Consider the following 14,627-nt stretch of genomic DNA (forward strand, 5'->3'; position numbering starts at 1 on the left):
AATTTTTAAAAACTTATAGGTGGACCAAAGACAAAATTATAATATGCCATATTATTTCTAGGGGAAAAAAATCCTTTTCAGAATACATTCCTTATTATTTGAAATCAGCCTGTAACAGCTGTTAAGTATTGTCATGACTTCATTGCTACTGATAAATCATGACACAGCCTATAGAAGATATACTAGTCTCTTTTTTTGAACCTCAAATTTAAAGGATGTTGTTTGTATTGTCATTGTAAAATGGGCTCATAAATAAAGCTGTGGTTTTTGTTTTTTTTGGTTTTTTTTTGGGGGGGGTGGGGGTGTTTGGGGCTGGGAGGCAGTTGAGTCGATTTGGGCAACATGTTCTATGTCATGATACTTTTCAGAATGAAGCCAATTGAAGTGGACCATCTATTGTACCAGGTCATTAAGTAGTTTTAAGTCTAAGCAGGTTAGCAAAACCTAAAATGAGAGGTCTGACCTTGTTTTATAGTTCTCAAAACATAAAATAATGCAACCATTCACAAATCTAACCCTGCTAATTAATCCCCATCAATTTTACTCTTAATAAGCATCACTTCTTTAAAAATATGATAATATAGTTTTGTATGACTTGGGCATAGTAGCTTGTTAATAAAGTTAAAATAAGCTGGAATATTCATTGTTTAAATATCATTTATATGCTCACTTTTAATTTTATAAATGAATGTTTCAGGCATACATAGTATGAGCAGTTGATTTTATATTCTTTTTTAAATTAATGCAGGTAAATTCCTAAATTTGACTGCAAAAATAACAATTGTGATATTTTTATCGCTGCAATATTTAAAAATTATGCTTAAACTTTGGAATACATTTTGAAAGGCAGTGAGCCAATTTCCATAGTGAAAAGTTTTGCCTGCTGAATTATGTAGATGTTTTGGATAATAGTTTCTTCCTTTGACCTCAGTAATTTTATGCAGAAATATTAGAGTTTTAAGATTTATTAGCCTTCAATGATTTTAAATCATTTATAACGACCTAATACCTTATTTGGATGTATTTTTTTTTCTTTTTTGAACTTATAATAGTAAAAATATCAGGCTTTTAAGAAAAAGGATTGAATTTGGCCAGATATCTGATTCCTTTTTGGCCATATATCTTTTTCTTTTGTGGTGCTGAATTTGTTGTGGCATATTGCTTTTTATAAAGATCACCTAATGTTTAGAAGTTAGGTGAGTCAAAGAAATTAACAGAAAATACCCTGTTCCAAGGATAAATTAGCCATCTTGAAACATAGAAATTGTAGTTGAGTTTGTTTTCAACTATGTCCCATCAGTACATGTCTTGATTTTTAAATTTTGGGGAATGCTGTACAACACCTAGCACAATACCAGACATATAGCAAGTACCCATTTTCCTTTCTCCATGAGAGCCTATAATCCTAACTATAAGAATAACTCTAACTTTTACTTTGAGACCAAAGCTAACAACTAAACTAAGTAATAATATCTGTGCAATAGTAGAGGGAAGAAAATTATAAAAAGTCATTTTCAGTGTGAACTAGAGAATATTATAAACCAGGTCTAGGAGCAGGCATTTTTCCTTGTAAAAGAAGGGTTTTGAATATTTAGAACCTGTCATTTTCTCTGAAATAACAATTATTCTCTCTAGTTTTAAATCTCCTAATGATTTACAATTATTTGTTGTATCTTGTATTATTGCATTTCTTATATAAAATATGTAATACTACTTAATTTTTTGAAGAAAAACAACATGCAAAGATATTAAGACATGATAAAAGGATTGACTATACTCGCTAATATTATGAGTAGAAATTTCATATACCTAAATATTTCCCACTATGGAAAAGCAATTAACCAAGCAAGGCATGTGCAATGAGTTACCTTGGCTCTTATATGAGTGCTCCTATTTAAAATTATTATTACTAAAATTATTGAAAGAAGCACAATTTTACTGACTTATAATTTATAAAACAACTATTATAGATCAAATGCATCCAGTGATTTGGTGCAGTATTCTAGCTTCCTGAAAATGAGATGGGCCTATAGATCATCAGAAACCAAAGACACTATTTTCCACCTAAAAGGGGGATGGAGATAGTTCCAGCAGACTGGATTAGATATGTCTGTCACCTATTTTGTGATGTGGATTATAACAGAATCAATCAACTTTTCTGTGATTTATTTATCCATTTTTGAGATAAGCCAAGCAGAAACTATTTTTGAAAAAGGAACATAGCAACATATCCTCATAGTACTTTCCTACTGTCTATTCTTCCACTTCCACACCATCCCATAAACCAACATAAAATAAATGTGCAGTTACTTATGGCAATATCGTAAGACATATGGATAGATCTTTCTCTTCTTCCAACTCCTTACAGACCATTTTTACTGGTAATTGTACTACTTATTTGGCAAAGACAATGCATGAAGTCAATTTTCTGTTGATAATCTTAGCTCCCTGGATAATTCAGAAAATAAAAATATATCAAAGGGAGATGATCCATGGCTTTATTTCTTATGGGTTATAACTAACTTGTGGTCTATGATTATAATCTACTAGAGGCCCAGTGCACGAAAACTCCAGGACCCCTCGGGATATTTCCAACTGAGGGCTTAGGCCCGCTCCCTGGGGGATCAGGACTAAGCTGGCAGTCAGACATCCCTCTGGCAGCCCGGGAACCCTCAGGGGCTGTCCAACTAATGGCTTAGGCCTGCAGGGAGCGGGCTTAAGCCATTAGTTGGACATCCCAAGCGCTGCCGCGGAGGCAGGAGAGGCTCCCGCCATCGTCGCTGTGTTGGCCAGCCATGAGCCAGCTTCTGGCTGAGCAATGCTCCCCCTGTGGAAGTGCACTGACCACCAGGTGGCAGCTCCTGTGTTGAGTATCTGTCCCCTGGTGGTCAGTGCGCATCATAGAGACTGATGGTTCCTGGTCGTTCTGCCGTTAGGGTCAATTTGCATATTACCCTTTTATTATATAGGATATATATAAAAGCCTAAGCGACCACCAACTGTTTGACCATTTGCCCAGTAGCTATGACACGCAATGACCACCAGGGGGCAGATGCTCTGACCAGTAGAGGAGGGAGCCTAATTCCCTGTGGAATTGGCCATGAATTAGGTTGCTGCTGGGGCACTGTTGACCCCAAATCTGCGTCACCTGCATCCCAGACCCAGAGAGGAGGGAGCTAGATTCCTCGCAAAATCTGCCGTGGGTTAAGTTGGTGCTGGGGGGAAGGTGGGAAGAGATTAACCAAAGATCTTATATGCATACTAGAGGCCCAGTGCAGGGATTTGTGCACCAGTGGGGCCCCTTGGCCTGGACTGCAGGGATCAGGTTGAAACAAGCACAGTGAACGGATTTGTGCACCAGGGGGTTCCCTCGGCCTGACCTGTGGGGATCAGGCCTAAACTAGCTCTCTGACATCCTCTGAGGGGTCCCAGATTGCAAGAGGACGCAGGCCAGGCCGAGGGACTCCCACCAGTGCCCAAATCTGTGCACTGGGCCTCTAGTTAACTAATAAAGTAATTTGGTTGTCTAATTACAAAAAATAATTTTCCAAATTATAAAACATATTTGGTACGTACTTTATATGGAACTACGGAATTTATATCTAATGGAGACCTTATTGTGTCTGTACCTACTCTTGTAAACTGCTTATTGCCCCTTCAAAAGCTATATGTTTAAATCCTAGGAGGCGGGGGCTTTGGAAAGTAGTTAGCTCATAAGAGTGGAGCTCTCATGAATGGGATATGTACCCTTATATGCAGAAACACTAGAGAGATGAGTTCTCTTCCAAACATGTGAGGACACAAGGAGAAGATAGCCATCTGCAAACCAGGACTGTGAGAAATAAATATTTGTTGTTTAAGCCACCTAGCTTAATATTTTTATTTTTATTGGCAAAATGAGGGCAGGGAAGATTGGCTAAATATCTGACCATATTTATACAGAACTAGAGGCCCAGTGCACGAAATTCATGCACGGGGTGGGGGGGTGTCCCTCAGCCCAGCCTTCACCCTCTCCAATCTGGAACCCCTCAAGGGATGTCCGACTGCCCATTTAGGGATGTCCCATTTAGGGCAGTCGGACATCCCTCTCACAATCCAGGGCTGCTGGCTCCCAACTGCTTGCCTGCCTGCCTTCCTGATTGCCCCTAACCGCTTCTGCCTGCCAGCCTGATCACCCCCTAACCACTCCCCTGCCAGCCTAATTGATGTCTAACTGCTCCCCTGCCAGCCTGTTTGCCCCCAACTTCCCTCCTCTGCTGGCCTGGTCACCCCTAACTGCCCTCCCCTGCAGGCTTGATCACCCCCAACTGCCCTCCCTTGCAGGCCTGGTCCCTCCCAACTGCCCTCCCCTGCTGGCCATCTTGTGGTAGCCATCTTGTGTCCACATTGGGGCAGGATCTTTGACCACATGGGGGCAGCCATCTTGTGTGTTGGAGTGATGGTCAATTTGCATATTACTCTTTTATTAGATAGGATGAGCAAGATATAGCCACTCAAAAAAGGAAATCAAAGTGATGTTATCAAAAGAAGATAGTATGGGATTAAGCAGAGAAATGGGTACAAAAGGTAAAGCACAAACAACCAAAAATTCAAATGCTTGCTTCAGCAGCTTGTTGAGTATGAATAGAGAAAAACTGAGGTAAAGAGAAGAAAAAATAAATAAGGTCAATAGAATGTTAGAGTAGCCTAATTTGGCTAAATAAGTGACATCAGAATGAGCCAGACTTTGGCTTGCTGATCATCTCCACCTTTCCCTTTCTACACACCCTCCACCATCCCAATCAGTAAACTATTCTCCCCACTTTACATTAAGTTTATAAGGTGCATGTCATTCCAGAAGCTGTTGGGAGGGGAAGGTTGAGCCAATGTTCATGCTCATGAGTGAGGTATGGGGTTTCTCTTGCCAGCTACTAACAATCAGATCCTTGGCACAAACATTATAGCCCCTGATGTATTTCTCCCTCAACCTTAGGGATTGTCTCATTTTAGCTACAAGGTTAAGACTAGCAATTTTTCTTAAGGAATATACCAAGGAGATTCTGTTCATATGATCCAAACAGCATTTGTCTCTGCTTCCTCAATCTGAGCATTCAGGTACCGGAAGGGACAAAGCAATTCTACTGCAGATATTTTAAGAAAACTATTGAAAGTGCAGATATTTAAGAAAACCATTTTCAAGTGGTAATATGTAGATTTTCTCCCCAAATAATTCATCGGAGTTGATTCCCTCATGCTTTTCACAATCCCCCCATCTTTGCTTTGAACCCAGTGCCAAATAATTTGAGCGAGTTTCAGTTTCCTCGTTTGTAATATGAAGAATTTGATTTAACTTCTCTCCTAAGGGTTCTTTTAAAGTTATACTTTGATGTCAGGTTGAAAGCTTGTTTGTGGTCATCTGAGAAAGGAAGACTGCTTTAGGCTCTGAAGTTCGTCTCAAATGGGTGATGTTCTTCAGAAGCAGACTCATAGGGTTCAAATCCTTCCCAGATCTCTTATTGACAAATGAGTGATTTTAGAAGGTGTTATATCTTTTAATCTATTGTCTTACTTTGTAAAATAAAGATAATTAAGTTTTTCACTGTTAAGTGAAATAATTCAATAACTATTAAAAATAATAGTAAGTAAAAAACCACTGAATTTTGTTGAAGAGATGAGTACACAGCTAAGGGACACTGGACTTGATGGTGCTATGCTTGATGGAAGGATTCATGTGGACATCCTATCAGCTACCAGATTTAGATAGCAATAACAAATGACAAAAACTTTACCGACAAACAATTACAATAAAATTAAAAATTACAACTATGGTAAATAAGGTAGCAACTTATTTATTTTAATAATAGATAGCATTTATTGAATACTATGTAGAATCTTCTGTTTTAGCTTATTTTAAAATATAACTTATATACTTGAAATCAGGTATTCTTGAGACTCAGACTCTATTTTTAGCTCACTCATTGTCCACTATCTGTTACTTAATTTTTCTCTAAATAAAATTCACAATTAAGAAAAAACATTCTTTTAAATGTGTGTATACATATTGTATATACATATGTAAAACATTTTTATAGACACATATATTTATTGGGATCATGTACAGATGCAAATGACAGAAACTCATAATAGTTTTAGAAAATGAGTATACACTTTTTCTTCATATAACAAGATTTATTAAGGTAAATATTTGCTGATATTATTTTAGCTGCTCACTGAAACCATCAAGGACCCAGGCTGTTTCTAACTTTACCTCCAATATCCTGAGTATGTTGGATTTTTCCTGTGCAAGTCACTTCATGGTCAGAATATGGCTAATATATCTCAGATATCAAATCTAGTTCAATGAATAAAAAAATCCCCTCTTTCTGTGTTAGGTCTCAATGGCCAGAACATAGCTATCAGACACTGTAAGGACAGCTAGGAAAGTGGGGAGCTAGATTGAATAATTGTTTCAGACCACCATGATCCATGTCCTGGGGCTAAGTATGTTTGGGCTTGAAATTAAATCATGGTTCTCAATAAAAAAGAGTAGAGGAAAGAATATTTGGTAGGCAACTAGCAGAATGTGCAATAATAAAGATAGTGGGTAAATAAAATGGACTTACTTGAAAGATGCTGTGATAAATTGTGATTGACAACAGAGTATTTATGAAATATGAGGCAGGAAGAGTCCTTCCAAAACAAATTCAGTAATTTGTGACAATTCATTTTAATTGATGAAAAAATTTATATCAGTTTCATAAGCTGCAACAGGTTCTTTCATAGGGGAATAAAGATATTGACATGGTCAAATCAATAGATTAAAAGATCAAAGATATATTAAAGTCACTGAATGAATAGATAGTCTTCAGTTGTTGTTGTTTTTTTTTTCTCTACGTTGATAAATCTTGAGAGGGCTGATGTGGTATATTTGTAGTAGCGAAATGTTTTTAAACTGATAATATACATATTGTCAGGAACAATAATCCTGAACTACATGTGTGAGCTTATCCATGTTATATACATTAGGACAGGGGCTTAATCACAAGGAACAACAACAGCCTGTAATTATTGGAATTGAGAGTCCCTTTAGGTGAATGATTCTTTGCCTTAGTGGACAGACTACATCTGTTGTTCTATCGTTAGCCTATTCTTTGGCTGCCAGAAAGCACCTCATCACTTGGCATGTCCCACATATTAGACAGTAAGAAAGATAGAGTGCAGTTGCTGAAGGACCTGTAGATTTAGAACTTGGCAGAGAACAGTCAGGCATGATACTTGCTCCGTAGCTATAATGAACTAGCAAGGATAAGCAAGTTCGACTGACCAGAAAAGAACAAGGGAGAAAAACAGAATTTCAGGATTTCTAATTATCAACTATTTCAGGGCATTTGAAGATGTAAATGCTAGGTAATTGTTGATATGAGTGATGGTAGTTTTGAGTGACTTCCATTTCTGACTGCTCTGCTGCTTGACTGAATTTGGAAAATTGTATGTGCAAGCATTCTGGATGTAATATCTATAGGCACCCATAAGCAATATGTTTTCCTTTGGTGTAACTTGTTTTTCACTATTATGTTATTTTGGGTGGAAAAAATAAATTAAGACTATTTGCTGAAATATATGAGAAACACTGTTTGGAGAGTAAGGATTTTGATAGTGAATTTAGTTAAAAATTGTATTTCTTATGGCATCTTACTGAGGCTATACCAGCAGATTAAGAGGCAACTAAAACAATGGATTTGGAAACTCCAGAAATGTTGCCATTTGCAAATATATTAACTACTGTTTGAGTAAAAAGTGTTTGTATCCATATATGCACACCCATTTAATGTTACCTTTATGTGGTCATAGTGGTGCAAATAGATTGATGAACTGTAATTTCGATATTCAAAAGGATTTGAAGAGAATATGATTTTTGTGACTATTACAGATTTTCTGTTTCTTCCATCATTAATTCTTTGTCTTGACTCAACTACCCAAATATGTTTGAAAATTAAAGGTTTTAATAAGTCTTACTTATATTTTTATAGATATTTTGATTTAGAATTCACTTTCAAGTATAAGAATAAAAAGAGCCTTAGATAATTCTTCATAATTTCATACAGTTATCTTTAAATATTTATCTTTAAATTAATCTTGGCCTCACCCAGGTGGCTTAGTTGGTTGGAGAGTTGTCCCTTACACAAATGTTGTGGGTTCAATTCCTGGTCAGGGCACATACCTAGATTATGGGTTCCATCCCAAGATAGGTCACATATGGAAGGCAACTGATTGATGTTTCTCTCTCAAATCGATGTTTCTCTCTCCCTTCTTCTCTCTCTAAAATCAATAAACGTATCCTTGGGTGAGGATTAAAAAAATTCATCTTGGGTAAACCCACAGTATTAGCTTGCTTACCTATAGTCAACTTATTTTTCATTAGATTATAATAGCAAATATTAGGTTATAATAGCAAATAGACTCAAAATCATTTCTATAATAATAACATAATACTTATAATAAAATCTTGATTTCTAGTTATAAACATCTGCACATTTTATAGGACAGATAAATCAATTTGATTTTATAAAGGGAATAAAACATTAATATTTGTGTAGTTTTTTAACTTTTTATATTATCATACTTATCTTAAGCCATAGTAACTTTAAATAAAAATCTTGTCAAACTTTGAAGATATATTAAGTGAAATAAGCCAGTCACAAAAGAGAAATATTATGTGATTCTACTCACATGAGATATCTTCAGTCAAATTCATAGAGACAGAAAAGTAGTGTAATGCTTACCAGAGGCTAGAAGAAAAGAAAAATGTGAAATAGGAAAAAAAAATCTTGTTGGCTATTCAATAAGATATACTATGGCATTTCAGTATTAGCTCAGGTGTATTACATACATTCTGCCTTCATTCTACATGAAAAATAAATTAAAGAATGCATGTAACACACCAAGCACACACCTGGTAGACAATTATAATCTCAGTAAATGTTATATTTCTATTATTACAGCAGTAAATGTCTTAGAAGGTCAAAAGAGCAATGTGAAATGATGCATCTTTTAAATAGGTTCATGTGTATACTAGTATTTATAACAGAATCAGATTACAATTTAAAATATTTTTCAACATCCTTTATTAAGAAACTCTATTATTCTAGGAGGAATTGTTGATAAGGATCTTCGTCACTACCTCAACTTACGATTTCAGAAGGGTTCTGTGGACCACGAACTTCAGCAAATCATCCGTGACAACCTCTACCTCCGCACAGTGCCATGTGAGTGTAACGGGCGATTTTATTTTTATACCCATTGTTTCAAAGAAAAGTTAAATCACACTGATTTTTATGGTGGGCATTTGGGACAGAAAACTTATTTGAGATATGGAAGTTTTAAATGCAAAAGCTTATCATTGCAATTGTGTGTTTCATGATGAAGTTGTAGCCAGAAGAGACTTTTGATTTTTAAGCTATAAAACCTAACTTACTTCTCCAGTTAATATTGAGAAATATGAATTCTAGTCCAGGATGTTGGTGATTCAGAATGACTCATGATTGGGGTAGAACTCCACACCAAGAAATGTAAATGGAATTTATTAATTGATATCGCTATTTTGTGAATAGACTCTGCACAGTAACTCCCAGCCTCATCTCTGGTTTATAACAGGGGAATCTCATAAATGAAAAGGAAATTGTACATTGGAAAGTGAAGTTAATGTCCTGTAACTCTTAGAAAGTGATGATGTTGAGTGTTGAAACCTATAGAAATCCACAATAATCCCTGATTATGAACAGGTGCACTTCAAAAGAGAGGAGTTGGTAAAATGATGAAACTTACAAATCAACTTCTTAGTACCTGTTTCAGCTCATTTGATAATTTTCTATAGCTTTGTGACAATTCAAGAATTTTTCAAGGTAGGTCCTAGATAGATAGATATCAAAATCTACTTCCTCACGGTAGAGTCCAGAATTTCCAGAGACTTTTCAGTATCTCCAGAAATTCAGATTGGTGGGTGTTGTGTATATTCCTTTTGTTTCAGTTCTGCTCTAAACAAACTCAAAGCTATGGGCTCTGAAAGGCATATATTTAAAAAATAAAAACTTGGCTAAGATAAATAAAACAAATTAAATCTATTTTTTTTTCTGGGATAGAAGTCCCAGATCATGTAAAAGGTATAGATCATGGATGATCATACTGAAATGCTGATAACAGAGAGTGAAATGAATAATTCAGCACCCAACCCTTTTCACCTACACACATTTTAGGAAGATGGACTCTTGCCATTGTTAGCATTGACTGTTCATTAAAATAGATACGCCAGGGCACCACTACAAATAGTCCTAATTGAGAATGCTTGTTGATTGACATTTTGTCACTGTGTGTTAGTTAAGTGAATAGACCTTTGGCCTCTTACTTTAAAACTAGAAGTTGAGAAAAGTGCACTCTTAAATTTGTAAGTTTGGCATTAGAGTGATGGGCAGAGGAAGATGGATTAATGTAAGTGACTGAACTATTTATAAGGTAACGGTGGACTCATTTTCAAAGCTGTGATGTTGTCAGTGCAGCCGTGTAAATTTATCTTTTGTGACATGAAAGAAAGGAGATATGAAATACCAAATAAAGAATCCGGGCACTTTATTATGTTTAAAAGCTGAGAGAAATAGATAAGAGGCTGACATTCAGGAATTCTTGTAGTCATTGCTAAGGCGATGACATAAATAGGTCTTAATTAAATATGAAGATAATAGAAGTAAATTTCACATTAGTTAATTAGCTTCTTAAATAAGTCATCTCTCTTTAGATACCAAAGAAATACTCTGAAGGAAAAATAAATATCAGGGTAAAATAACTAGGCTTATATGAGTAAACATAGAGTTTCATGATGTGATTTTAGTACAAGGTCATAAATTCAATTAGAAATCGGTGAATAGCTCCTATAAAAGGAGATGATTAGAAACTCAATGAATCTGAATATTATACTCATACAATTATTCTTTTAATTTGTAGCTGCCACTCCTAATAGACAATTCTAATACAGCGTTTACTAACAATGATCTTAACTTGGCATAAAAGTAAAAAATAAAAATCTAAGATAGAGATGATTCTGATTTATATTATCTACAATCACTTTTTTACCGATTGGACCTAAGCAGTCCACTATCTTTACTCAGTATATCTTTTAATGAAATGTTCCAACACTTCTAGAGACTGTGCAGCGAAAATGTGTCAGGAGTGTGAAAAATCCTGTCATAATTTAGAAACTTAAAAGTGTATTCCGCGTATCTATTGGCCTTGGGTATGTCGTGACATTTCTTACATAGTCTCTTTTGTCAAAAAAAGTCCGATTGGTTTTCATGTGTACCTAGGACCATAAAAGGAAAATGTTACGGAAGAGCTTGTCACTGCTCTTATTTAATCTACGCTCTGTTTAATCTACTGATGGCAATAAGAATGAGTCTCAGATAACTCAATGGAAACACAACTAGTCAACTTGTAACTATGTGAGGTTGGTTTAAATTTCTTAAAAGGAAGACCCAACCGAGTAATTCTGCTCACTACCACCACCAACTACAACTAGGAAGAAAGGAGCAATGTCTTAGGGCTCGGTGATTTTCTTGGTCTCTACTGAGTAAGAAAGAGTTCTGGGATGAGGGCTCCAGAGACTCCCTCCCCTCACACACAGCATGTACACTCAACCCATTTTAGTTGTGGACAACTCGACTCCTCTACCCGTTTCTGAAGGAAGTCTGGGCCTGGCTGCTGGCTGATTTCTGTTCTAAACATGGGAGGGAGGTGGACAGTCCAGGTTTCTACTAGGCCTTAACTGTAGATAATACTAAATTTCATTCATCTTTTCCAGCACATAAACAAGCATTGGCTATACTTGGCCATTTCACTTGTTTCCCTAGAACATTATCTCAAACCTTATTCTTCAAAATCATTGTTTTTAAAGCTGTGTCTCTAGGAACAGAAGGTGGGACTTGGTCACAGATAGAATTGTTGGGCATATGATGAAGATGAGTGCACACACATGCACACACATGCACACATAAGGGCTCTCATGATATCAGTTAGTCATTCTTTCAAATTGAATCATAAGGAAAAGATCCTTAGGAACTGAGTCTTTGGATCTTGATATTTTCTGTAGATTAGTTAGTTGCATAATTTATAACTATTAAGACCTAAATTTGTACATAAATGTGTGCCTTTTAGCTGCTAACTGTACAATTTATAGGGTTATAAACAGTCTTAAGATCCTGGTGTTCTACAGTGAACGTTAGTTTTTTAAATAAATACAGTAAATAATTTTTTTACTATTAGATTTCAGGCTATATAGAATTTTTATGTAATGGAACTTTAAGGAAAATGAGTAAATAATGATGAGACAAAACTGTTGTAATCTGGAATATGATAAAGACTAACCGGGAAAGATATACATATATGTATAAAAGACTCAACATACTTCAGAATATCCATCAAATGGGATTTCAATTACCTTGAAAGTACACAAAAGACAAATTCAAAAGCACTAAGTTAGCATTTATATAGAGTTTGCATGATATTATTTTATCATAATATATGAGGTACACAAAGTTAAGGCAGCCTGTATATGTTGTCTTTTGTATAATATAAATTCAAAAGTTTATCAGGGAAATTTGTGGAATTAATACAGAAGACTATTGTATTAATTTTCAAATGGATAAGAGTAAAAATTGACTTTATTTTGGTTTTAATATTTTACTGAGCAAAATGATTGCATATAGTTAACTCTTGAGAAAATAAAAATTGATTCAATTGAATATTCTTCTTAAATATGAGAAAAAATAATCACTTTCACCTATTTATGAAGTTCTAGACCTTTCTATCCTTAACATTTATTACAGATACAAATTAATTTTTGAGGCAGAATGATCACTGCCACATATTTTAGATACTTTTCTGCCATCATGCCAGATGACATGAGGAAGGATTTCAATGACCAATTTTTAAAGTTTCAAAATGAAATGGAAGGTAGTTAAAATTAAACTTTTCTCCCAAGACCATACTTTGTCATTTAGTGAGATGGTTTTATTGGGAAATACTTTAAATTTATTTGAAGACAAAAGAAATACCAATGTATACCAAGTAAAAGACAAAAATCAATAAAACAAAAGGCCTGAAACTGTTGCATAAAGTGTGAATAAAATGAGAAACATAGATTTAAGATATGAAAGAAATTACTTTTATGAAAGAGCCAATTGAGATATAACTCACAATGATGTTTCTACATATTTAATAACTTTAAGTTAGTATAACTCTGCTATGTTATAAAGAAGCATTCTCAAGAATGAGATTGTAAGTTTTCTAATATATTTTTAAAATTTCTCTATTATACTAAACTATTTTTCATGGAGAAGCAAATAGAAGCAATAAAGTTATAGGAACCATCTCCTTTTAAGATGAGTAGTTACCAACGCTCCAAAAGGTACAGCTATGTAAAGGGTCAATATTTCTTTTCTCTAATTATATAATCCTCCATAGGACTATGGTGAGAGAGGACTATAGAAGAGAATCTGGTGACCACATATCTATTAAAAAGTATTAAATTAAAGTTAAAGTAGAACTCCTTGGTATACTACATGAGGAAAGATAAATTTAATTTTTAAGCAGAAAATCAGTACATTTAACTATTATTAAATATGTAATATTAAATAAGGTAATACGTGTTTATGGACATGAATGAGTCTTTCCAATTACTGGTAATTTTCATCATAAATGTACATTTATAAGCATATGATAAGTAGGTAGAGTGGCATAAACCTGTGGATTATAATACTCAAAAATTATCTTTCTTTAATGGATGAAATTTTCTGAGTTGAAGGTGATCAATAACGTGATTAAATATTCAGAGTATCTTCAAGCAATATTGGCCTATGTGCTGGGATGGTAGGTTGAACACAGGTAGACATGCAGGCATAGGACTAGATATAACAAATCCAATTGAGTTTTAAAAACAAAAATAAACAAACAAAAAACACAAATCCAACTGAGTTTTAAACTAACATATTACAACTGTCTATTGACATCTGTTAACCTTAACTTTGTTGTTTTGCTTCAAGTAAGAATCATCAATTTAGAAGTTGTTGTTTTTTAAGTTGCATTAGAGTGCTTCACAATTATTTCAGAAGCAAAATGACACATGTTTTTGTTCTTTGATAATGAATTTATTTTTTTCTAAAATAGCCTGATTATATGAGGTGCTAAGTGTTAACATAAGGATTTTAGAGAATAGATATGTTGTTAGCATTGTGGGGCAAACAAGAAGGACATCTATGAACAAATGAAGCTAAATTTCTTCGGAGATATATAAACTCCTATGGGAAGCTAGACCAAAAGAAAAATTTCAAAAGCTTCTGAGCAGTAGCAAATACTTTAAAGGATTCTACTTGTTTACTCATTAATATGCCTGCTTGCTATATTTATTTAAAATGTGTTGTTACTTAATAGAAGGCTGTATTAGTTTTACCCTCCCTCTGTTATCACTAAGAATAGTAAGATCTAGTTTCATGTCATAAATGTGAAAGTACAATAGACTTTTTTTCTTTTTTCATTGAACAAAATGAATGCATCTTTCTTGGTCAGTAACATTCGTTGGTTTGGTGGACGGAGAAAAATGGCTT

The 14,627-nt window shown here is 34.7% G+C and overlaps 1 protein-coding gene across 2 annotated transcripts in view; it reads left to right on the forward strand.

The window, feature by feature from the left end:
* The window catches only part of MAGI2 (membrane associated guanylate kinase, WW and PDZ domain containing 2), a gene marked incomplete at both ends in the record, with an annotated part of 1,165,889 nt that overhangs the window by 323,426 nt on the left and 827,836 nt on the right, over positions 1–14,627 (forward strand). For both annotated transcript variants that reach the window (XM_079785522.1, XM_079785523.1), the window contains one exon: positions 9,129–9,245. In XM_079785522.1, the coding sequence (XP_079641648.1) occupies positions 9,129–9,245 (117 nt within the window). The remainder of the gene's footprint in view (positions 1–9,128; positions 9,246–14,627) is intronic.

This window comes from Cnephaeus nilssonii, assembly GCF_951640355.1.
Source record: "Cnephaeus nilssonii genome assembly, chromosome: 12".
Lineage (NCBI taxonomy): Eukaryota > Metazoa > Chordata > Mammalia > Chiroptera > Vespertilionidae > Cnephaeus > Cnephaeus nilssonii.